The sequence below is a fragment of the Poecile atricapillus genome, chromosome 23 (assembly GCF_030490865.1).
Source record: "Poecile atricapillus isolate bPoeAtr1 chromosome 23, bPoeAtr1.hap1, whole genome shotgun sequence".
Lineage (NCBI taxonomy): Eukaryota > Metazoa > Chordata > Aves > Passeriformes > Paridae > Poecile > Poecile atricapillus.
Window position 1 is genome coordinate 6,708,806 of NC_081271.1, and position 25,006 is coordinate 6,733,811.

Genomic DNA, 25,006 nt, shown 5'->3' on the forward strand with positions numbered 1-25,006 from the left:
TCATCCATCCATCCATCATCCATCCATCCATCATCCATCATCCATCATCCATCATCCATCATCCATCCATCCATCATCCATCCATCATCCATCCATTATCCATCCATCCATCCATCCATCATCCATCCATCCATCATCCATCCATCATCCATCCATCATCCATCCATCCATCCATCCATCCATCCATCCATCCATCCATCCATCCATCCATCATCAATCATCCATCCATCCATCATCCATCATCCATCCATCCATCCATCATCCATCATCCATCCATCCATCCATCCATCCATCCATCCATCCATCATCCATCATCCATCCATCCATCCATCCATCATCCATCCATCATCCATCCATCATCCATCCATCCATCCATCCATCCATCCATCATGCATCCATCATCCATCCATCCATCCATCCATCCATCCATCATCCATCCATCATCCATCCATCCATCCATCCATATCCATCCATCATCCATCCATCCATCCATCCATCATCCATCCATCCATCCATCCATCATCCATCCATCATCCATCCATCCATCATCCATCCATCCATCATCCATCCATCATCCATCCATCATCCATCCATCATCCATCATCCATCATCCATCCATCATCCATCATCCATCCATCCATCCATCCATCCATCATCCATCCATCCATCCATCCATCATCCATCCATCCATCCATCATCCATCATCCATCATCCATCCATCCATCATCCATCCATCATCCATCCATCATCCATCCATCATCCATCATCCATCATCCATCCATCCATCATCCATCCATCCATCCATCATCCATCATCCATCATCCATCATCCATCCATCCATCATCCATCCATCCATCATCCATCCATCATCCATCCATCATCCATCCATCCATCCATCCATCCATCCATCCATCCATCCATCCATCATCAATCATCCATCCATCCATCATCCATCATCCATCCATCCATCCATCATCCATCCATCATCCATCCATCCATCCATCCATCCATCCATCCATCCATCCATCCATCATCAATCATCCATCCATCCATCATCCATCATCCATCCATCATCCATCCATCATCCATCCATCATCCATCCATCATCCATCATCCATCCATCCATCCATCATCCATCATCCATCCATCATCCATCATCCATCCATCCATCCATCCATCCATCATCCATCCATCCATCCATCATCCATCATCCATCCCTCCACCTGCCCAAGCTTTGCTGGCTGCCACACAGTGAGGACAGATGGACATGGTACAGCTGTCCTGTGACACATCACACCAGGAGCTGCTAGAAGATGCTGTACTGGAATTGTCACTTTTGATGGTACCCAAATGGTTGAGGACACTTGGTCTGTTCACCCTGGAGCCTGAGGTCAGACCCCACTGGGGGCTGCAGCTCCTCATGAGGGGCAGCTCTGATCTCTGCTCTCTGTGACAGGGACAGCACCCAGGGAAGGGCTGGAGCTGTGCCAGGGCAGGCTCAGGCTGGAGATCAGGGAAAGGTTCTTCCCCCTGAGGGTGCTGGCACTGCCCAGGCTCCCCAGGGAATGGGCACAGCCCCGAGGCTGCCAGAGCTCCAGGAGTGTTTGGACACAGCTCTCAGGGGTGAACAGGATGGATTGTTGGGGTGTCTGTGCAGGGCAGGGGTTGGACAGTGAGTCCCTTTCTATTCAGGATATTCCATGATTTTATAACACACAGATAATAAAGATCCTCTGTTTTATCACAGGGCTCACAGCTGGCAGAAAACACCTAATACACACAGGAGGGCATCGTGCTACGCTGCATCCTGGTGCAAAGGACTGGTAATTTCTGAGATCACCTTTGTTTTTCCACACCAGCACAGCACAGAACCTCAGCCTGGTCCCATCAGCCGCTGCTCAGCCTCCACACCCTGCACAGCCCACAGAAAAGATCATTTATGTAGAAATGTGTGGATGTAGGTAGGCCAGGCTTATGTTTATGCACCAAATCCAGCAAAGGCTGGGAAGCTGGGACTGAAGCCAGGGGCAAAGAGCAGGATCTGGACGATACCGCTGTGATTGCTTATCACTCTGCTTGATACTTGGCTTAGCAAAAGCAGCTTTCTCCACTCTCTGAACCTGCCTTCAATTAATGGATTTTGTGCCTGCAACATGAAATAAAAATGCCCAGAGCCTGCCCGATGGCTGAGGCCAGGAGCTGCTGCACTGCTATGGAATAAAGGAGCTTCTGTGACCTTCAAGAACAATTGCTGTGTTAAGTTGGGACCTCAGGCACTTGGCACTGAATTCAACTCAGTGCAAATGTTAATTTTCTTTCTCCTGCCTCAGCCAAGGTTCTGGATCTCCATTTGAAGTGTGCAGTCACTCAGGGAAATGCTGCACTGCTCTTGCTTGGACCACGAGCAGGTCTGAGGAGCAGCTCTGCAGAGCAGCTCTGCCACCAAGGTTCTTGAGGTTACCAAGCCTGTCTTGCTCCTCTTCACTTCTCTGTGGCTTTGGTAGCAGGGGTCACTCTCCAGACAGGAACAAAGCTCATTCCTTCAAACATAGCCCGAAGTACATTCCTGTCACCTCTGCCTCCTCTTCCTCAGAGGTCAGCTGCAAGGAGAGGACAGCCCTGGCCAGGACATCTGATGTGCACAACTGGACACAGACAACCCTGGATCCAAGAGCTGGATGTGAGTCTTGCTGGAATCAAAGATCAGTGGGAAGAATTCCCACAAACAACCTGAGCCCTAATGACCTGACAGGTTTGGTTGTTTCCACTTGCTGCTCTCCACATTAAAGGAAATTGGTGGATTTGCATTTTCCTTCACAATTCCTAACTTATTCCTTCTCCTCCTGCACAACAGCTACTCAGGTAGCAGTACTCTTGTTCAAGGAGCAAGAATGAAAGTCCAACCAGAATTAGTAGATTCTTTCCTGACTCATCTCCTGCATTAGTGACTAACAGGGATGCTCTGCAGAGGTTATCTCCTTCCAGGCAAACACAGCAGGGCTCTTTCTCCCATTTCAAGGCACCATGAAAGGGGACACAACAGTTTCCTTTTGGAAAGGTCCAATTCAATGCTTCTTCCTTCAGAGATTTTATATTCCTTTTTTTTTTGAGTAGCTGTCAAACAAGACATGTCACAGTGCCCTCAGGTACTCACTACATGCTTAAGGTTTTGTAAAAACTAGTAAAAATGTAGTAGCACCTCAGAAAAGAGATTTTCCCATTTTTTGTCTATTTGTTCTACTAACAAAAGGCTGCTTTGGCTGTCTTATGCAGCAAGAACAGGCAGAGCAGAGTCAGCACCACTCTCAAGGACCTGAAACTGTTTTTCAGCTGAACCAAGGTTCCTTCAGCTCGTGTCTCTCGAGGCAGGGTGAGAAAATCCAACCTCCAGCAGCGCTTCTCCTTCTGCACCACCCTGGCTTCCCCGGCTCTGCAGCTCCAGAGTGCCTGAACTGAACTCTCTGCCTGTGTCCATCACACCCTACAGGCACCTTCCCACATTAATTGCTTTCCAGAGCAGGATGTTTCCAAACTGAGGCCACTAGAGGCCACCACATTGTCTTCTTACTCCATGGGCTGAAGCTGCAGGTTTGCAGTGATCTGCAGAGCTGAAGGACCAGCACAAACTGCTCATGCCTGTATTTCTCTTGAAGACCACAATTCTGTAATTACAGGAAAGCCTCTGTGCAGTTAAAGTTTGCTATTTGTTCACTGAACAAAGAGTTTGGAATTTTGACATATTCAATCCTTCACCTCCTGGCTCACACATCCACACTTATTTTCTCCTCTCTCAGAGCCTTTACAGCAAGAATCCACCACATCATTGTGTTACTCATTGCAGCAGAAGATGCAGCACAAGCTGATGGTGCTTTCAGAGCTATGTGCTTGGTAGAAACACAAAGCTTCAAACAGAAACAGAGCTGGAACCTCCTCCAGGGTGGCAGGAGTCATTTCTGTCAGAGCCAGGTGCCAGGAGAGCTCTGTCTCAGGTGGGTCCTTCCAGGCTTGGTCCCACCTGCTTGTGTTGAAAGGGAAGGAAAGCACAGGGCACAGCAAAGGGAACACTCATTCTGTGAACACACAGCGTAAGGTGACGCAGCACTGCCAAACTGGGGTGAGGCTTTAGGGGTGTGGAGGCAGCCAGACACTGCCTGGGCTCTGCAGGGCTCCCCTCACAGGCACAACCATCCTTGAAGCCACGCCACGGGAGCGAGAACGCGCCGGAACACCAGCGGCCATGGCTCGTGACAGGAAGCCATGCTGCACATCCCATCAGGAAGCAAATTCCTCTTTGCTGGAATTATCCCTGGCTGCTGTGGCCTCCCAGTGACATGCTCTGCTAAGGGAGTACAGGAACACAACCACTCTGTGTTTTATCCTGGCCAGTGTGCGTGAGCTCAAAAGCCAGCTTCGTCTTCTTACCCATCCGGAGAGAACCTCAGCGGCTTAACTTGGGCTGCAGACTAGTCAGAGCACAGGGGGTCAGCACACTGCAACTCAGCGATGCCACAAAAGGTTAATTTGGGAAGGCTTTAAGGAGAACAGCTTTCACCATTCTCAGATCAAACAGCAGAACAAATCAAACATAGGAGCAATCAGATGAATGAGAACAGGACAGTTTATTAGCATTTCATGTTTGGAGAACAGGGCTGTTAAAGCAAGTTCTGACTGCAGAAAGGAAAATGAGATCCTTCCTATGGACACCTTTACCATCCTCCTCCTGGGTGACAATCCCCAAAGACATGAATACAAAGCATAAAAAACGGAATAGACACAGCGAAGATTATTTCTTACCTTCATTTCCTCCTCCATTTCAGAGAGTTTCCGCTCAAGGGCTCGCTTCTCCTGTTTACAAGGATTCATAACAAACAAGGATTTAGAAGAAAAATTTATCATATATCTTTTTTTAAAGAAAAATAAGAGTCTTGTGTTTTTCTAGCAGCATTCCCTGTATCACAAGAGTATCCCAAAGGAAGGCAGAGGTTACAACCAGGAGCTGATCAGATGGACAGGGCAGCTGGCAAACCAGCAGGGATATAAGCTGGGTCTGTTTGGGCAAATCACAAGCTCTACTCATACCTCTAATGAAATTATTGCCCATTTTCAGTGATCCCAGCTCTCAGGAGTTGCTGATGTAATGTGATTTTGAGCTCTGTAGGTGAAGCCATGGGTTTACTTACACTTCACTAAAGGTGGCAATGAGAAAAGTCACTGAGCTGCTCAAATAAGAAACAGAACAAGGAAATTCCCTGCCTGGAAATCTTGTTTCTCTCAGATAATCCAGGCCTGCAAAGCTGACTGCTTCCAATGCGTTTTGGAAAGTGATGATTAGACTCTGCCATGTGAGTGGCCTCAGCTAAGTCTGTGCCAAGGAGGGGAGATCTGGACTCCTTCAGTGATTTTACCAACATGAAAGGGGTCAAACTGCTCCAGGGACATGCTCTGAGAAGGGGGAAGTGGGAAACATGCATCAAGAAGATTTGCACTCTCTGCCCTGCTCCTCTGCCCTATGCAAAGAGCCATGAGGCCAGGAGAGTGAGGAAGAGGCAGCTTCTGATTGTGCTGTGGATGATGAGTTCAGGGTCACTTTTTGCCCACAGCGTGGTTCATCCAGGGATTCATCGGTGCAAAATGCATGATCCATCCTGGAAACAATTAATGCATCTTCACTGAGAACAGCTGGACATGTTTTTACTTTCTAACTCAGAATTTGTGGCTCTTGTGATCCTAATTCAACAGAATTTATAGAGGATGTTGCCCTGACTTCAACAAGGCCAAGTTCAAGGTCCTGTCCCTGGGTTGGGGCAATCCTTGGTGTGAACCCAGGCTGGGGGGGATTGATGAAGGGATTGAGAACAGCCCTTCCAGGATGTTGCTTTGTTCCCCCACCACCCCAAACCAGTCTTTATTTGTAAGGATTGAGAATGTTTTAAAGAATAATGGACCAACAGTCCCTCAGTGTGATACAATCCACTGGTCCTCAGCTGTTTAGAATAAAAGAGAGGAATCAGAATGAAGCTGATGTGCAAAGAGAGCAGCAGAGTCTCAGGCCCTCAAAGGTCAGAACACATTGTGCAATGCTCCTCAAGGCAAAAATACAACTTATCTTTTAATTAACGCTTCCCTTCTAGAAATGCCTGCCCTGCACAGCACATGAGGCTCAGGCTGTGACTCAGAAGAAAGCAGAGACACGTACCCTCTTCTCCATCTCCAGCATGCTGGACCGGTCAGAAGTTTTCTCCTGTTTCTGCTTTGGAAATTAAAAATAGAAAGTGATTAAACCCAAGAGCACTCACAGGGTGCTGCACAAAGGCCAAGACAGCACAGATGCTCTTGCTTGGGATGCAACAAGTCGATTTACAAAATTACTTGCTTATTTCTGTCTCCTCTATGGCACCTTCCCCCCCCAAAAACACCTTTCCAGAAGCTTCCCTCCCTTTCCCATTCTGGAACAAGTGTTGGTTTGTCATGGCCAGTGCTCAGTTTCTCCAGTCAGGACCTCGATTTTTCCTTACCTGGGTTGCTTTTTCCAACTTTGTTTTGATGTCAGCCAGCTCAAGCTGGGCTTCTTGCAGCTTTGACTTCAGCTTTTGATTTTCAGACAGGGCACTCTCGTATAACTGAAATGCAAAACAAGAGCTCAATTAATCAGGCTGCTCCTGGTTAATTAACCCCATCCTGCCACGTTGCTCTGAGCAGACCTGTGCCCTCAGCACTGAGCTGAGGGGTTCACTTTACTCCCACACATCAAGAGATGAGAAGGGAAAACAAAACTTGGATGCTTTACTTAAGTTTTCATAATTCATGAATTAGAAATAAGAAAACAGCTGTTGAATTTTGTAGGGAGTTTGAACACAGTCAAGAGGCCAAAAAAGGCAGAGTTTTAATTGAGGTAATTCTTTACTCACAGGATGGTGAGGCCCTGGCACAGGGTGCCCAGAGCAGCTGTGGCTGCCCCATCCCTGGAAGTGTCCAGGTCCAGGCTGGACAGGGCTTGGAGCAAACTGGGATAGGGGAAGGTGTCCCTGCCTGTGGCAGGGGTGGAATGGAGCTTTAATGTCCCTTCCAACCCAAACACTGGATCCTTAGAAACAGAAAACGAACATAAACATCTTCTCTTTCTTTCCACTGATTCCTGGGGCTGCTTTCTGCACAGCAGGCTGGTTCTGTGGTGTGTGCAGTGCCAATAAGAAGTTTAAAAAAATCCTACTTTCTTATAGTCCCTGTTGCTCTCCTCGTCTGCGCGGCTGCTGAGGGCGGCGAGCCGGTTCTCCCTGCGGCTGTAGGCACTGGAGCGGCTGGAGGCACGGTCGCTGTACGACTCACTCGTGCTGGGGTTTGTAGCTGCTTCCAACCTGAAACAGGAGGAAAACCCAGCCCTGTGGAGCTGTGCTGACCTGAAACAGCCAGCACAGCTTGGGACTGCAGCTGTGCAGAGCCAGGGCTCTGGTGGCTGTGGGAGCGCTGTCTGCTCGGCCCTGAGGATTATTGCCCAAAACCTGGCTGCCATCACCACTACAACAACAACTGGAAAAACATCCCAGGGTACCAACCCAGCCTCCCATGGGCAGTGACTTCCCCTGAACCTCTCATCTCCATGGTGGGAACCAGCTCTGTTTCTGAGAGGGCACTGAGGTAAATGGTTTGGGGAGTAAAGAACTGAAGCAAACTGGTGCCACATCTGAGCTCAGGAAAGGACCAAAGAGCCAGTACTAGACTGGATTTGAAACACAGGGAATCCTCAAAGCCATACAAAAACATGCTGCCAATACATATTACACAGAAAAAAAAAAGAAAAAAAGAAAATTCTTACCTGGAAAGTCTCTCATGCTGAAGGAAAAAAAAGAAAAGAAAGAAAAAGGTAATTAATAATGAGGAGAATCAAATGTTCAAGACAAAAACTGCAGGACTTCCAGGCAGCAGCAATTTCCCAGCTCAGATACCAGCACCCAGCTCATGCCAGGCTACACAGAAATTTCTCAGCCCAAACTGGGAATCTCCAATCTCTGCCTGAATCTTCAACTGCTTCAGCTCCTCTGAAGCATTTATTTCGCTCACCTAAGAAATCCTGAATCTTGCTGTTCAAATCCCCTTTTCCAGAATTGAAATGCCTTCCCTGGAATCCAAACTCATCTATTTTTTTCCCTTTTCCAATGAAGTTATTCTTCCTGCCTATGATCACTGTGCTGTGTGTGTATGTGGGTGAGGGGGATGAACAGACACAGGGATCTCCCAGTGTTTGTGCAGAACTTGAGAAAATCTCAAATACTCTTCTCCCCATGGGCAGGCACCGTCACAGAGACACAAGAGCAGCTGCAGGAGGGAAGGAGAAGACCCTGACACCAGGGTGCTTGAAGCCTGTGCTCTTCTTTCCCCATCAACATCCAAACCTCTGCTGAGCTGTCCTCAGCTGCCTCTGGACATTGAGGGGCTGAGAAGGGAACAGAGCTGGAGCCCCAGGAGCAGCTGAGGGAGCTGGGGGGGCTCAGCCTGGAGCAGAGGAGGCTCAGGGGGCCCTTCTGGCTCTGCACAAGTCCCTGCCAGGAAGGGACCACCAGGGGGGTTGGGCTCTGCTGCCAGGGAACAGGGACAGGACAAGAAGAAATGGCCTCAAGGGGAGGTTCAGGTTGAATACTGGGGAAAATTTCTTCCCTGAAGGAGTGGTCAGGCCCTGGCACAGCTTCCCAGAGCAGTGGTGGAGTCAACATCCCTGGGAGTGTTTAAAAAACATGTGGATGTGGCTCCTGGGACATGGGCTAGCAGTGAACATGGCAGGGGTGGACTCAATGATCTTAGAGGGCTTTTCCAACCTCAGCAACTCTGTGATTCCACGATTCTATGGAACACTGGATGAGGTGCTTAAGTGAGATATTGTGGGGGCTGAAGAATTGGCCAGCAAAAGGACAGTGGTGCTCCCCTGGAGAGCTTCTCCTTAGGCAAGGCACTTCTTGTAGTGAGAAAGTGTCCTGTCCCTCCCAGAGACCTTCACATGTTAATCCCTTGTGTCCTGTTGGTTTTCTTCCCCCTCACTCCACCCTGTCACCTGGATTCCAGTTTCCCCCTGCCCCTCTCTTGCCCTATATAAACCCCAGTTTTCCCCTGTTCTGAGAGAGCTGCTGTCACTGGCTCCCTTTGCTTTTAATAAAGGAATTCCACACAGTGCTCTAGTCCCTCTCTGCCTGAGAGCTGCTGCTGAGCCTGAGCTGACAATCACTCACCAGCCTAGGGACGTGCCTGTGCCCCTGGGCTGTCCTTTTAAAGATGCTTCTTCAGGGAGGTGGCAGCAGCCCTGCCATCCACCAAGATATCCCTGCTGTTTGTTCAAAGAGAGACAAACACCTTCAGAGGCCTCTGGGATGTCATGCTAGTGACAGCAGTTTCAGCAGAAAACAGCTTCTTTCCAGCTCAGTTCTGCCCTGTGTTTGAGCACAGCACCTTTGGAACCCTCTCCATGTGCTTCCATGTGCACCTGCTCCATCAGCACAGCCCCTGCTGGCCCTGCCTGCTCACTCTAACAGCCACCAAATATTCACAGGGCTCACAATATTCACACTGGCTGCCTCCCTGCACTGCCCATGGAACTGAGGAAGGAGCTCATTTGCTCAGAGATGCCACCCCAGAGCTGCAAATTCCAAGGTCAGAGTGAGAAGGTGAAGGACAAAACTCTTCCTCCTTCATTGCTGGGAAGAGAAGCTGGGAATGAACAGAGGGAATGAAGAGCTGAGGCATCACACATACACTTGACTGAGCTGGTGCAAGAAGGGTCTTTTCCTTCCTGACTTTCCTGAAGGAAATTTTTAGGGGATGCTGAGAAACTGCCGTATCCAGTCCAGTCATTATCAACAAATGCATTTACTCTTTTCCTTCCCTGGCAAATGTGGAGCAGCACTGCAGTTTTGACCAGATTCCTTTATTTCCCTTGGGATCAAAATTCAAACTAAAAACATCAAGAGCCAGGGAAGCATCGAGTTGTGAAATTATCCTTCCATAATCTAAACAGGGTCAGAGCACGGCAGGGGTTGGGGTGGGGGAACACACGGGGCTGGAGGCGGCTGTCCTAATTCAGAATCCAGCACGGCAGCCAAGCTGAGCCCCAGCACTGCTGCCCAGACACCCAAGGGAATGACTTGTAAAGGAAAACTAAAAAGGATGGAGCACATGCAGCCATGCTCACAAGCTTCTGGTAATCCTCAGGTCTTGGAGCTCTCACTGGAGTGATCTCATCACCTTCCCTCCCATCCATCCCACGGTGGGCAGCATGGCCAGGTCGTGCTGGGGTGCTGGAGGACACTGAAGGAGTTCAGCCCATTTTGCCAGCTCAGAGATGATCCAGCCCAGGTGGGCTGGAAAAACATCAGGATCTGAGATGAGACCCAAGAAAAAGGGCAAAGAACAGAGTCATGGAATCAAAGGATGGTTTGGGCTGGAAGGGACCTTAAAGCTCCTCCAGTTCCACCCCCTGCCATGGCCAGGGACACCTTCCACTGTCCCAGGCTGCTCCAAGCCCTGTCCAGCCTGGCCTTGGGCACTTGCAGAGATTCTGGGTGCTGCCAGTGGTCAGTCCCAGGGGAAAGGCACAGCTGGGTACTGGCTGTGGCTCCACCTCCCCAGAGTGCCGGGATGAGCCAGGAATACTCTCCAGGAACAGATTTAAAAAGTGTACTCAGGCTGTGGAGGGCAGGAGCCTTCCCTTAAAACAGAAAATTTTGCAGCTGTTGGGAGCTCAGTGAAGAATAATTAAAACCAAATTCCACATGGAAGGTTTCAATAAAATGCAGCCCTGAACTGCAATGCCAAAAGGGGGACTGGCTGCTGCTCTTGCCAAGGCAGAAACTGCCCTAGTTGTTTCCAACTGCATTCTATGGCTGAGGCTGGAGCCACTGAAGGCACAATTCCCTACTATTGACATTTACTATTTGCATTTACATTTTTTCAAGAAAGCAAGTAAAAAAAATAAAAAAAAAAAAAAGGAAAAATAGAGAAAAAATGAGATGTTTTGGGAACATTTTATGCTTCTTTATGTCCAAGTGGCCAATCTCAGGACAGTGTCACTATTTTAAGAGAGTTGTCAAGGAATTTATTTTGGTGTGTTTTGTCTCAGAAATCTTGATCAATGTCTATGGTTAATTAACCCCCATGTAATGAGACCCAGGGGCACATCCCCAGCTCTGTCCTCCTTTAAGCAACAAGGGAAGTTCTGGAAACCCCTCAAATTTTATTCTTGTGCTGGCAAATATCCTCTTGATGAGCTGAGTTTATTTTAGAAATTAGATGTAAAATAAAGCCAGCTGCTTTTGGGGTTCTTTCCCTTTTATAAGCAAAAGTCATTATGTTCCTGCAGTTACACAGCTCGGCTGCTCCTAGGCTGATGTGTGTTCCAAAGGACAACCCCTTCCTCTTGGGAGCATGGAATGTCCTGAGCTGGAAGGGATCCATGAGGATGGAGCCCAACCCCTGCCCTGCACAGACACCCCCAAATCCCACCCTGTTCACCCCTGAGAGCTGTGTCCAAACACTCCTGGAGCTCTGGCAGCCTCGGGGCTGTGCCCATTCCCTGGGGAGCCTGGGCAGTGCCAGCACCCTCAGGGGGAAGAACCTTTCCCTGATCTCCAGCCTGAGCCTGCCCTGGCACAGCTCCAGCCCTTCCCTGGGTGCTGTCCCTGTCCCAGAGAGCAGAGATCAGAGCTGCCCCTCATGAGGAGCTGCAGCCCCCAGTGGGGTCTGACCTCAGGCTCCAGGGTGAACAGACCAAGTGTCCTCAGCCACTCCTCCTGTGGCCCATCCAGACCTTTCCCTATTTCCATGGCCCATCTTTGGACACTCCAATAGCTTCAGATCCTTCTTGTACTGAGGTGTCCAAAATGCCCCCTGGATTTGAGGTGAGGCCATGGCAGGGCAGAGCAGAGGCTCTGAGGGCAGGGATCCTCCAGGAGCTGGTGCAGCCCAGCTGAGCTGCAAGGAAGAAAAGGCAGGAGGAGGCTGCCTGGGACACCTCAGAGCATCCCCAGTGGGCACAATTCAGGTCGGTGTTCCCCTCCAGCCACATTTGTCATTCCAGTCAGGAATGGCTGGGATCAAGTTTAGTTTTTCAGTGAGAGCAGAGTAATTTGAAGGTCTGGCTGAACTCTGCTTTTGAGAGTTATTTCGAGGTCACTGCCTCCCTCAGAAAGCTGCTCCTCTGACCTGAGAGCTGTGGTTTGTGCAGCATCCCGTTAGCTCCACCAGCCTGATGGATGTGCTGCTTCCAGCTCGAGCCTGCAATCCTGCAAATGCAAGGATTCCAAAATCCCATGGATGTGATTAATAATCCAGTGCAGCCAAACCACCTCCATGTAACCTCCAGCTCCCCAAAGCCTGATGCAAAATGTGTTTTCTCAAACTATAAATCAATAAACTTTGCCTAAGAAAAACTGCTATTACTGAAGCATAACATTAAAAGCTTCTTCAAGATGGAATAGTGGCTTTGGCAGCTGGCTGCAGCAGATCCCATGGTTTTCAGTACAAACAGCACATATTTAATCAGAAACAAACATCCAGGGCTGAGGGACTGATGGCCTCATCTCCTGCCATCCCAAACAAGCTGCAGTGGGACACTGGTCTGTGCCATGTGTGCCATGGCCAGCCTGTGGCTCTGTGCTCCAAAACTCTCTCATGGCTCATGGGCTTTCCAGCAGCTGCAGTTTATTCCTGTTGTCTCTTGGGGATAAAACTCACCACATAAAACATCAGGCTGGATAGTATTTTAATTTAGGAAAGGTCATAATTCTGAAACCCAGGGTTTGTTGCTCTTTTTTCCTTCTTTTCTAAGGGATCAAATTTTATTGGTGAAAAATTTAATTTTGCCAAGCGACGTGATCTTAGACAAAACTCTCCAGACATGTGGAAATAAAAACCCAGCGGCCAAGTGACATGAGAGGAAAAGATTTCTACTCCTAAATTTCTTCCAGATGAGAATGCCATAGGTCTGCAGGAACCCCTTCCCTGCCCTGCAAAAACTCTGGCAGGATGTTCTCAGGTGTTTCATTAGGAACTGAAATACCTCTTGAACCACCAGTGAGGGTGAGAGCTGCCAAGAGCCAACCCAGGAGCTTTTCAGTGAGAAGTTTGCTCCAAAATCCAGTGACCAGCTCCTGAGCCAGCAGTCACATTCCCACAACAGCACTGTGGGCACAGGCAGCGAGACTGGAATCACGGAATCACAGGACTGGGAACACTGGAAAAGTTCTCTAAGACCATCAGACCCAAATGCTACCCCAGCACTGCCATGTTCACCACTAATTCATGTCCCCAGCTGTGATATCCCAGGTTACACATCCACATGTGTTTTGAACACTTCCTGGGATGGTGACTCCATCTCTGCCCAGGGCAGCCTGAGCCAGTGCCTGACCACCTTTTCAGGGAAGAAATTTTTCCCAGTATCCAACCTGAACCTCCCCTGGCACAACTTGAGGCCATTTCCTCTTGTCCTGTTGCTGGGAGAAGAGAATGATCCCCACCCAGCTGGTTAACAGTGCTGGGTTAATGTTTGGACTCAGTGATCTTAAAGTGCTTTTCCAACCCTAATGGTTCCATGATTCTATGCACCACCTCCCATGAACAGCACAAGGAGAGCTGCCAGTGCACAGGGAAATGGATGAACTGGGCTCTGTCTCTCTTCCAGCCCTGTTTTTGATGGGTTTGTGTTCATTTTATTAAAAGCAGAACGCTAGTGGGCTCCTGTAGGGAAGCAGACACTGGTTTCCAGCTCAGCAGGATGAAGTGGTTTGCTGCTCCCAGAGGTTCCACCCACTCTCCCCATCACTCCTGTGCCTGCACATTCCCATCCTGCAGCACTTCCCCTCTCTCTGTCCCTGGTTTTGTGGCTGTACCATTAACTGACCCAAATTAAGGGTTTTGTCTTTCTCCTCCTCCCTTCATCCCTTTTACAATCCCAACTGATTCCCTGCTCTGCTGGAACCTCAAGTTGCCCCTGACCTTGTGACCTCCTGCAATGAGCTGTGGTTTCAAGGGATTGCTCTTAACCAGCTTCTCCAAAGGCAACACCTCTGACCAGGAAGCTGAGGCTCAAATGGGAGCTTTAAATGGGGCTGCAGTGTCACATCAGGTCCTTTCCAAATCATCCATGGCCACTCAGAGCCTCTAACAGTTAACAGAGCCCCTGCTCCAGCCTTGCCTTGGATCAATTCTGCTGCCTGGGAGAGAGGAGAGCTGAAGGAACTCAGCCCACAGGTCACAGCACATGCCCTGACCCATCTTGTTTATCCATCCAGATACAGAAGCTTTGTCTGGCTCCTGAGTCACAGCAGGGAACATCTCACACATGGTGCCCTGGGAATGACCACGAGTTCCCAATGTGCTTCCAGATATGGACATTTACAGAGGAAAACTCAAAAAAAACCCCTAAGGACAAATAAGAGAAGGATTTTATCCTAATACCCATCTGAGAAACATGATGCTTGAGGAATAACCAGAGATAAAACAAAGCAGGGTGCTGGAGAACACAGACTAAAGTTAATTGCCTGAAAGTTCAAGTTTCAGTATTCCACATTTTTTTTTGGCTGCTGGGAGAGAAGGGAATAATTTCTACAAACATTGCATAACTAGTCAGCAATCCAGAAATTAGATAGAAAATGTCATGTGACAATTTATTTGATCCCGTTTCAATTTATGCAGCATCACTTTTATCACGACCAAATGGGTCCAAGCCACTAAATGGAAATCCAGGAACATGAAGATTCCTGGGAAAATATTTTCATAACACTTTCTATTCCCTAACACATTGGCAGTGGCAGCAAAGCAAGAAAAATGATTCATAGAGGAAAACCCCATGTGAGAATAAACCTGTGACCAGGAATATCTGAATTGGATGGAACCTGTTGCAAAAACACCACAGAGCACAAACTGACCATCTGACACATTTATATTCCAAACTCAAGGAAGGCTGTAATCCTAACAGGCATTTCTAATGACCTGCCAGCACTCTGGGACATTGACTTTTTACATGGGCACATGACAGGACAAGTGGGGAGACAGTTTTAAAGTAAAACAGGAAAGATTTAGATGAGATATCGGGAAGAAATTCTTCCTGCCCCATCCCTGGAGGTGTCCAAAGCCAGGCTGGATGGGCTTGGAGCACCCTGGGCTAAGGGAAGGTGTCCCTGCCCATGGTTGGGGTGTGATGAGATGAGCTTTGTGGTCCTTTCCAACCAAATCCCTCTGGGATTCTGGGATTCTATGATCACTTAAACATTAACACCACCCCTGTCAGTGTGAGCTGCATGCTGAGCACCTGCAGCTCAGCCACTCACATTTCTGTGCATCAGCTTTTCTTTCTGCTCTAAGATTTGCTTTGCCTTCCCTGTAGGTGTGCCCAGGACTGCAGCCAGCCTTGGTGCATTTGCTGCCATGGTAATCAATGCTCAGAGCACCATGGGCTCCATGTGGGGGCTCCTTAAGAGAGATGCTGATTTGGGAAATGCTGCTTTTTATACTCAAGTGTTACTATCAAGTGACTTGGTGAAAACATACGGCCCATAAAAGGTGATGTTTCCACATCCCATATTTCACCCAGCTCCTTCAGATGCTCCAGTGAAAGGCAGAATAAAATATATCAGTGCAGACCACTGTGTACACTTAGAGCTTTATTGCTGAGCTCTTCCTGATAAAAATTCAGCTGGAAAGCTCAGGTTATGTACTCTGAGGGTGGCTTAATGAAGGAGTGATCTAAATCAGAGAGGCAAAGAGCCTTGCAGTGAAAATGTGAGCATGGACAGAACAAGGAGAATGACACAGAATCTCTGGAGGGGTGAGTAACAACCATCAAGCAGCTACTTCACAACCAGGCTGGGCAGAGAACAGACAGAGAGCAGCCCTGGGGAAGGACTTGGGGGTGCTGGAGGATGAGAAGCTCAGTGTGCCCCGGCCATGTGCTCTGGCAGCCCAGAACCCCGCACTGTGTGCTGGGCTGATCCCCCAGCATGGGCAGCAGGGCAGGGGGGATTCTGCCCCTGTGCCCCACTCAGGTCAGACCCCACCTGCAGAGCTGCCTCCAGCCCTGGGCTTCCAGCACAGGAAGGACGTGGAGCTGCTGGAGCCCCTCTGCTCTGGAGCCAGGCTGGGAGAGCTGGGGGTGTTCACCTGGAAAAGGATTCAGGGAGTCCTCAGAGTCCCTTCCAGTGCCTAAAGGGGCTCCAAGAGCTGGGGAGGGACTTTGGACAGGATCTGGAAGGACAGAACAGGAGGGAATGGTTTCCCATTGCCAGAGGGCAGGGACAGATGGGATAATGGGAAGGAATTTTTGGCTGTGATGGTGGAGAGGCCCTGGCACAGGTGCCCAGAGCAGCTGTGGCTGTCCCTGGATCCCTGGAAGTGTCCAAAGCCAGGCTGGATGTGGCTTGGAGCAGCCTGGGCTGGTGGAAGGTGTCCCTGCCCGTAGGATGAGATGGGCTTTAAGATTTCTTCCAGCTCAAACCATTCTGGGATTCTAAGTGATGGCAGCCACACAGATCCAGCCACCACTGAACCAGCAGCCACACACATCCATGACAATTTAAAGTTCTGATGGTCTTTTTTACAGCAAAAAATATCATCTAACAAACCAAGAACGAGCAGTTTATAAAAAAGGGGAAAGTTTGACAAAGAGGTGGGAAACACCTGAAAAGCTGCAACTGGAATCCTTGCAGTAAGTTGGGAGCATGCCTTCTTCATAATTTTTATTTTCCCACCTAACCAGTAGCCCATGGAGAAGCACAAGGGTTACAAAGTACCATGACAAACAGATGGATAAGCCTAAACACAAACTACATGGCACTTCCTATGAAAAAATGACTGGCCCAGCAGTAATAGGAATTTAAAAATAAATAAAAATTCAGATGTTGACTTCTCTCTCACCCTTTCAATCCTGTCATTTATTTGCTTAAAGGCACACAACAGGTTTCATGCCACTGGATGCCTATTACATTCTTGGAAGTGAATGTTATTTTTTTCAGGAGGAGAAACCTCAAGCTAATCACTATGGTGCAAAACATGATGACAAGGTACCCACTGCCAAACACTTGAAGCTTGTGCCAAATAATGGGGCAATCTGAACTGATTTCAAAGGGGTTTGAGTTTCCTCTTTTGAGGAACATCCTTATTAAAGCAATGTTTACCCTGGGGTATTTAAGAGGATATTTCAGTTTGTGGAGGTCCTGGGGCTATGGGATGGTGCTGACCTCGCACAGGGACCATGAGCTCCTGTGCAGGGATATTCCCTCTCTTAGGGATTGCATGAGCTCACTGGGAAGTGCCCCCCTTCCTCAGCTGTGCATTTGGGGACTTTCCATCAATGAAAGGAAGAAAATCCCCCAGCAATATTGTCCCAGCTCCTAAGGAGGAGCATTCCAAGCAGCAGTGCAAGTGCAGAGGGAATGCCACAGGAAACTGGAAAATGACATTCACTGCAGCTGTTTGGCACTGACACCTCGAGAACTCAAATCTCCTTTTCTCTGCCTGGTTCTCCAAGAGTTTTCTCCCTGTGTGCACCATGTGTGAGGCTCCTACCTGCTCATGTGTGCTCACACCCCTGCTCAGCTGGGAATGTTTAGAGCCCACAGCTCTGCTGCTATCAATGGACTGGATGGAAAGATAAAAGACTCCAAAATATCACATTCCCACCTGGTTCATGAAGGGTGCTGGGTCCTTGTGGCACAGGCCTGTTACTGTAGGCATGGGGAGTGGGTGGGGAGGAATAAACACATGAGACAAACCCAGAATAAACCAAACTCCCTTGTTTCTCTTGCTCATGGCAAAATTACATTGTCTTGGAGAAAGAGTTAACTCAGATCCTTATTTTAGCCTCAAGTCAATCCTTCCCTAATTAGCCTTTTAAGGCATGGGCTATTTCCATAACCCAGATAGCAGCAGGGCTGTTTCCTACACTGACTGAGGCGATGCTGCTGCATTCCCCACCTGCTTTTTCCCTACAGATGCTGTGGAGCCACAGCTGGCACTGCCTCACCACTGCAAGGATTTCAATGCTCATGTGTTGGTTTCATCATTCAAAACCTCACTGCCATAAGAAGCTCTTCTCCAGGCCCCCTCATTCCCACCTGGCACCTTTCTGTAACCACCTGCAACTCCCACCACCTTCTCCAATACCCCCAGGAGCTTACAAATCTCACTGTGGTGATGGAGAGAGAAATGAGCATCACCTCTACCCACCTGAGAGTCCCCAGCACCTTCTCCAATACCCCCAGGAGCTTACAAATCTCACTGTGGTGATGGAGAGAGAAATGAGCATCACCTCTACCCACCTGAGAGTCCCCAGCACCTTCTCCAGTACCCACAGACCCCCAGGAGTCTGCAGTCCCCCCCATGGCTCTGGACTGAGAAAGCAGCCCCTCCTGTCAGTCTGCTCCAGGCACAGATCAGGGCTCTTGTGAGGTGTTTGTCACTCTCTTGTGTGCCCAGGTGCATAAGAGGGAGAAATGAGTCAGTCTGAACATGTCTGACCTTAAAAACTTGAGGTTTGAAAGAAATGAAACCATTTCCAGCACACTGGAATGGTTCACCACCAGTTATCAGGCTGGTGACCAATACTGCAGCCCTTTAGTGAGGAGTGGTAAGTGCAGTGGTTAAACTAATGAGGGAAGCTCATCCAAACCCACAGGGGACAGTTTTAGATTATCTGAACCATCCCAAAGACACTCCAGCTGCAGAAGAAAGAAACCACCTGTTCCTGATTACAGTTAACAGAAGCCTAAAGGCTGAAGTTCCCTAGGTCACAAACTGCTTCTATTAATGCCACAGCAATGGTTTAAAACTCAAATATTTTGGGCAATACTTTTTCCAGACCAAGATCTGTCCCTTCAAACAGAGCAGGCAATGCATATCTGATTTGAGCAAATACCAGTGCTGGAATTAATGTAGTGCTCCCATCTAAAATTAGCCTGGCTGTTAAAAACTAATTCCTCCAGGCTTTGACTCCAGCATGATAATATTTCTTGATGGTGAAGAGACTGCCTGTACAAGGATATAGACCTAGAGGGTTTGTGACAGCTTCTCCCATGACTCTGGAGCTATCAGCAGTGCTACTGGGAAGCATTCCCAACCTTCCAGCACCTTGGGAGAGGAGGATACCAGCTCTGGTTTGGGGAGTACAGGTAACTACCTTGACTCACCTCCTGCTGCAGGTGGTTTTCTTCATTTATTTTTTTTTTTTTTTTTGTGATGTTGAAATTATTAAACTACAACACAGGCCAGTTCATCCTCAGGGGTGAAAGCTGAACACAAACCTGGTTTCACCAGCAATATTGAAGTGTTTATGGAAAAAGTGCAGTTTAACAAGCTGGTCAGGTTCAGCCTTATTTTTACCAGGGAGGTTTTCATCCAGCAACAGCCTATCAGGTTAGCCATGCTCCAGGACAGGGGGAAACTACCATCCCAGCAATTCCCTACACCACCAACACAGCTAATCCCAGCACAGGGACTCTGGCAGCTGCTTAAAACCTGTTGCTGCAGAGGAACCATCCCAAGTTCCATTAAACCATCCTCTTTCCAAGGGAAACCACAGCCACAGGTCTCCGAGGGTAAGACACCAAACAGGCAGCAGCAGGCTCTGCTGGGAGCGTGTGCTGAGCAGGGGAATTAACACAGAAAGGAAAAGCTGCTTACTCTGAGTGTCTTTGCGATCGGGGAAGGAGAGGACGGGGGAGAGTCTGACTGAGCCTTCCTGCTGCGAGTATATTCCTTACTCCTGGTGTACAGGGACGACATGGCCTTGGCTCAGAAGCAACACCAGTCTTGCTCTCCTGTCGCTCTACGGTGCTGGGCAGGTCCTTCTTCCAAGGTCAGAACAAACTAATTAAACTATTCACAGCTCTGGTAATTAAAGCCTCCTGTTTAGGGTGTATAATTTTAGGCATTAATCTGCTGCAGGAATTGCTGAGGCTCCATGATGTTTCTTGTCCGAGCAGAAGCAGAGATGTCAAGGACTCGCTGTGCTCCAGTGCCGGGTGCTGCTCTGTGCCAGCCTCACTGCCCGGGGCCCATCCCGACTTCTCGGCAAAAGGACATTTCCCCTGCTCCAGAGTGTGCCACAGGGGGATCAGCCTCTCCCCACAACTGCAGGAGGCAGAAACTCCCAGCTCAAGGAGAGAGCTGCAAACTGCCTGGGTTTATCTAGACACCAAGCTTTTGCCAAAAAAAGCTAAAAAAAGGAAAGGAAAAGCAAAGGCTGATTTACTCCGGAGCGCGGCCGCGGGCTCTGCCCTTGCTGCACGGAGCTGCACGTTTTAAGAGAAACACAAAAGCATAAATCAGGAACAAACACTGCTTTGGAAAGGGGCAGGCCAGCTGAAGTTGGGTTTTGTTCCATCCTCCTCCTCCTCCTCCTCCTCCCCCCTTACCCACGCACAGGCTTCTCCCGTCCCTCCCGCCGCTGCCTTCTGACATTCTGACATTCCAGATCCTGACTCGCTCCAAGAGGAATGCTGGAGGGCAGCCAGCAGCAGCGATTCACTTTCAGCTTGGGATTTGGGCTGCCAAATTGGGTTTGGGATTGGTTTTGGGATTTGGGCAGGAAAAAAAATGTAAAAAAAAAAAAAAAAATGTAAAGAGGGAGAAGAGAAAATCCCTCCCAAGCTTCTGAGGCCTGGTGGGCTCAGTGGGATGTTGGAGGAGAGCTGAAGGCACTTTGCACAGGCTAAACTGCAGAAGGTGTGTGCAGCTTCGACAAAGGGTGATGATTTAAAGGCCATGAAAGGGAGGACACACTTGGGCAGCACAACAGGATTTTTGTTGTTTGCTCACAAGCCTGTTTGAGCACTGAAGGGCGGCACAGAGCCTGTGTAATGTACACGGCTTCAAGGGAGCGGCTGGAATCAAGGAGGAGGGAGAGGAGCTCGGATGAAAGGACAAAGGGTGTGGACAGCATGTACCTCTCCCAGACTCACAGCTCTGTGCCAAGCTCTGCTGCTGCACAGGCTCAGTGGCAAGATGGCTCTCTGAAGGTGAGTGTGTGTCCCTCATGTCCCACTGAAATAGGCCCACGGGATGTTTGTTTGAAAAATGCCTCAAACAAGCTCACAGAACCACAGAGGGTCACAGAATGGTTTGGGGTGCAAGGAACCTCTGGAGATCATCCAGACCAACCCCCTGTCCAGGCAGGGTCACTCAGAGCAGGTGCCTGTCCTGCCACTACATCAGCAGCACGTGTCCTGCTCCAGCTTCACATCTGTTTAATATCAAACATTACCCACCAAGGCCAGATTGGAGCTTGGGGCTTGGAGCAACCTGGTCTAGTGAAAGGAATCCCTGCCCATGGCAGTGGAGTGGAGTGAGATGAGCTTTAAGGTCTCTTCCAATTCAGACTATTCTCTGAAGTGCAGAATAGTATCTATATGAAAATATTCTAAGAGTATTGTCCCGCTCTGTGTCGCTCTGAAATCTTGCCCCTTTTTGCACTCTGCTTGGCACCTGAGTAATTTAACTGGAACAGAGCTGGGCAAAGAGCTTGGAACAGCAATTACAGGAATTCCTCCTGCCATCCAGCATCTTCACTTTCAGGGGAAAGCAGCACCACGGTGTAACAAGGGAGAGCAGGAGATGGGGCTGCCAGATTTCCCTGCTCTAAGAAAGTCACAGCGAGATCAGGTTTCTCGATACTTCTTCACATGGAAGGAGGGGACTAATCATTTACTGACTGCAGGAGAGGGGAAAAGGGGTTTGGAGAGGTCTAATTCTGCCTGGCAATATCTCTGCATTCCCCTTTCAAGGTAAGGAAATGAAGTCCAGGCACACAAGAAGGCAGTGACAGGCACCCTGCTGCTCTGGGAGGATGGGGCAGGACCTTGATCTTTCCAGCCTCCATCTGTTGCACTCATCACACACCTCTCCCTGTGCCTGGAGCCCGACTCGGCTGTACAACAAGGTAATTCAGACACTTCAGATCCATATTTATAGACCCTGCACACAGGGTGATCCTTTCACACCGCTCTCAGTTTCTGGAGTTTCAAAACAGTGTAAGTGAAACTGGGTGAACTGGCTGGCAGAGCACTGGAGTGTCCCAATCCCAGCTCCAGGGCTGACAAAGCCCAGTTTAGTCACCAAGGCGGAGCTACACAGCTCTAAATTGCAGAGTTTGGCTTCCCCTCCCATCCAGCCCCAAATAAACCAGCCTCACATCCCTCCAAGCTCACGTTTCTGCCGAGGAGGGGCAGGAAAGCTCCAAAATCAACATTTTGGTACAGAATTCACAGCCCAAATTCAAAATACAGCCTGAGCCATTCCATACTAATTATTTAGTGACCCAATATAGATCTCACACAGATTGGTGGCCAGTAACTCATTTTAGAGAGAAGGGGAGGCTTGGTTAGCCAAGACACAGAGAGCAGCAAGAAATGTAATATGGCAAAACAGGTTTCAGCATCATTCCAACAAATGCCTGAATTAGGAGTTTCTTCCTTCTGGTTTGTAGAGTTTACTCTCAAGTAATCCCCAGTGGAAGTATGAAACATGACTCTCCTCCAGTGTGCTGCTGTTCCTCACAGCCTCAGCTCTGTCATGTTCAAGGTCATGGTTTAGATCCGACTGTTCCTGTCTGTTCAGGAGATTCCTCAGTCACAACCAGGCTGGTCCACGCTTTAGCTCTGGTGCTGTGTACTTCACTAAGAAATAGTTATACAGCTTTCAGAAAGACATGCACAAAAATGATCTTCCATGAGCATTTCCACAACCACTGCACACCAAGGATGTCTGAATGTTGATTTCATGCTCTGGCCTATTCACCTTAAAGTTTCTTCTTACCTTGGACTACAGCAGCACAACTATACTACAGTATTGTGTCCTCCCCATGTTTATAAAGAGGGTATTCCCATAGTTAGAGTTAGAGCTGTGGTCTTGGCTATGATCACTCTTCATACACCTTCCCCAAAAAGTGGTCAGGTTCTTCCCCCTGAGGGTGCTGGCACTGCCCAGGCTCCCCAGGGAATGGGCACAGCCCCGAGGCTGCCAGAGCTCCAGGAGAGTTTGGACACAGCTCTCAGGGGTGCCCAGGGTGGGATTGTTGGGGTGTCTGTGCAGGGCAGGGTTGGACTGGGTGATCCTGGTATGTCCCTTCCAGCTCAGAAGATTCTGCTACTTCCTCTTCCATTCAGATGTCTGCCCTCTCCCTTCCTTTGGTGATGATGCCTGGGTTTGTATTCCATTTTTAAAATTAGTTAGGCAGGAGAACTCATATGCACAAAAATGATGTACCAGAAATAGGATGAAACCCTGAGCTAAACATTTGAGAGGAAAATACATACACCCTTTTTATCTGTATTGAAAATCTTCACCTACAGAACATGATGCTGGTAAAACAAATGTCAGCAGCACTGCAATATTCCAACCTGCAGCAGACAAAAATGGGAAACAAATACAGGAGTTAAAGCCAGAGCTGCAGTGATGCTCAGGGATGATGCAAGCTCACATTCCCTGAGCACAGAGGAGGAGAAGCCCTCTTGGGAGACCAGAATTCTATTACAACTTGAAGAATGAGAGTAGTTGGTATTTTTGGAACAAATTATCCCAAAACTATCTCTTGAAAGTCCTAGCTGTCACTTTTCAAACCAAATTTACCACATACCTCACTGAATTCCTTCCCTTCACCTGCAGCCAAACCTCCTCTATCTCCCAGCACAGGCACATGCTGGGCAAAAGTTTAACAATCCTGAGATTGGCATTACCACAGGATGTCCTATATTGGTGGTTAGCTCAGCCCAAAATAACATAGAATAATGGATATTGGTGGTTATTTCAGCCCAAAATAACAGCCATGCCTTGTGCACCCTTCATGTGCATCACCACTTTGGTCCTGGATGAGGAGATGAGGATCTTCCCTGCCTTACACTCATCCCCCACTACATCCAGATCTCACCAAGAGCTGTGCTCTGCCAAGGACAAGCTGTGCCCAGCCCAAGGGTGGCTCCACCAGCCAGAACAGCTCTGCTTTAACACACAGGGCTCCACAGCCACAGCAAGGGTTATGCCCAGGGAACTAGTCACTGGATCTTGCAGTGAATTGTCACTATCCTATCTCACCCTATCTCCTATCCTATGTCCTGTATATCCTATCTATATCCTATCCTATCATCCCAAAACACTGGGAAAGGAATTCACCTGGAAAGAAAAGACTGAGCCACGTCAAGCCTCTCACTGTCACCTCTTTATTCCATTGCACCCATCACCTTCTGTGCAAAGAAATTCTGCTTGTTCTGGAGAGAAGCTGCTTCTTTTGGTGCATAATGAGTGAATTTGGAATTGGCAGCACAGTCACTTATCCCAGGGGATGTGACCAAAAGGCAGTCTTCAGAAGTACACAGATCACAGAACCCAGAGAATCACAGTGCCATCAAGTCCTGAACAGATCACCACTCTTCTCACTTATTCTGTGTTCTGGGTGTGTTTGTGCTTTTTTCCTGACCAGGATTTTCTGCTTTGGCCACAGAGATGATTACAGTGCAGAAGGACTGGACTTCAGCTCAGGACTTGATGGCACTGGATGGTTGATTGTTTTTTGTGTTTAATTGATCTTTTTCAATCTAAAAAATGCAGTGACTCAGCTTCACTCTTACCCTCTGCATTGCTTCTTAACTGTCACGTTCTCATGACACTACCTGAGCAGGTAATTTTGACTGAGTATGTCTTTGTACAGTAAGAGAACTAGAAACTGGCTCCAAAATAGAGATTTTTATTCCTGGGGTACAGTTATGGGAACCTGAGGAGCTGCTGGATTACAGAAATTAATGTGCTTTACAGCAAGTATAGCCAAAGAACTGTCAGTGTATAGCTACATAAACACATATGTATGAATTCCTTTAGCAGCAACAAGACCAACACCTATTACCTTTAAAATAAGTTATTAAAACATTACATTACTGTAGTCTACAATTTGTACTTCTGGGCATTTGATTTAGCTTATTTAATGGAACTTTGTATCTCAAGATTTAATAATTCAAATTATTAATATTATTATTATTACTACTAC

The 25,006-nt window shown here is 48.4% G+C and overlaps 1 protein-coding gene across 11 annotated transcripts in view; it reads right to left on the bottom strand.

Annotated features, from left to right (window-relative positions):
• Positions 1-25,006, bottom strand: part of PPP1R12B (protein phosphatase 1 regulatory subunit 12B) — a 126,173-nt gene that overhangs the window by 10,042 nt on the left and 91,125 nt on the right. For 5 of the 11 annotated variants that reach the window (XM_058855766.1, XM_058855768.1, XM_058855773.1 and 2 more), the window contains 5 exons: positions 7,814-7,830; positions 7,211-7,355; positions 6,516-6,620; positions 6,197-6,250; positions 4,795-4,845 (listed from right to left, as the gene is read on the bottom strand). In XM_058855766.1, the coding sequence (XP_058711749.1) occupies positions 4,795-4,845; positions 6,197-6,250; positions 6,516-6,620; positions 7,211-7,355; positions 7,814-7,830 (372 nt within the window). Of the gene's footprint in view, positions 1-4,422; positions 4,491-4,794; positions 4,846-6,196; positions 6,251-6,515; positions 6,621-7,210; positions 7,356-7,813; positions 7,831-19,653; positions 20,286-25,006 lie in introns of those variants that run through there. The other 6 variants (XM_058855767.1, XM_058855769.1, XM_058855770.1 and 3 more) reach the window with 5 other exon arrangements.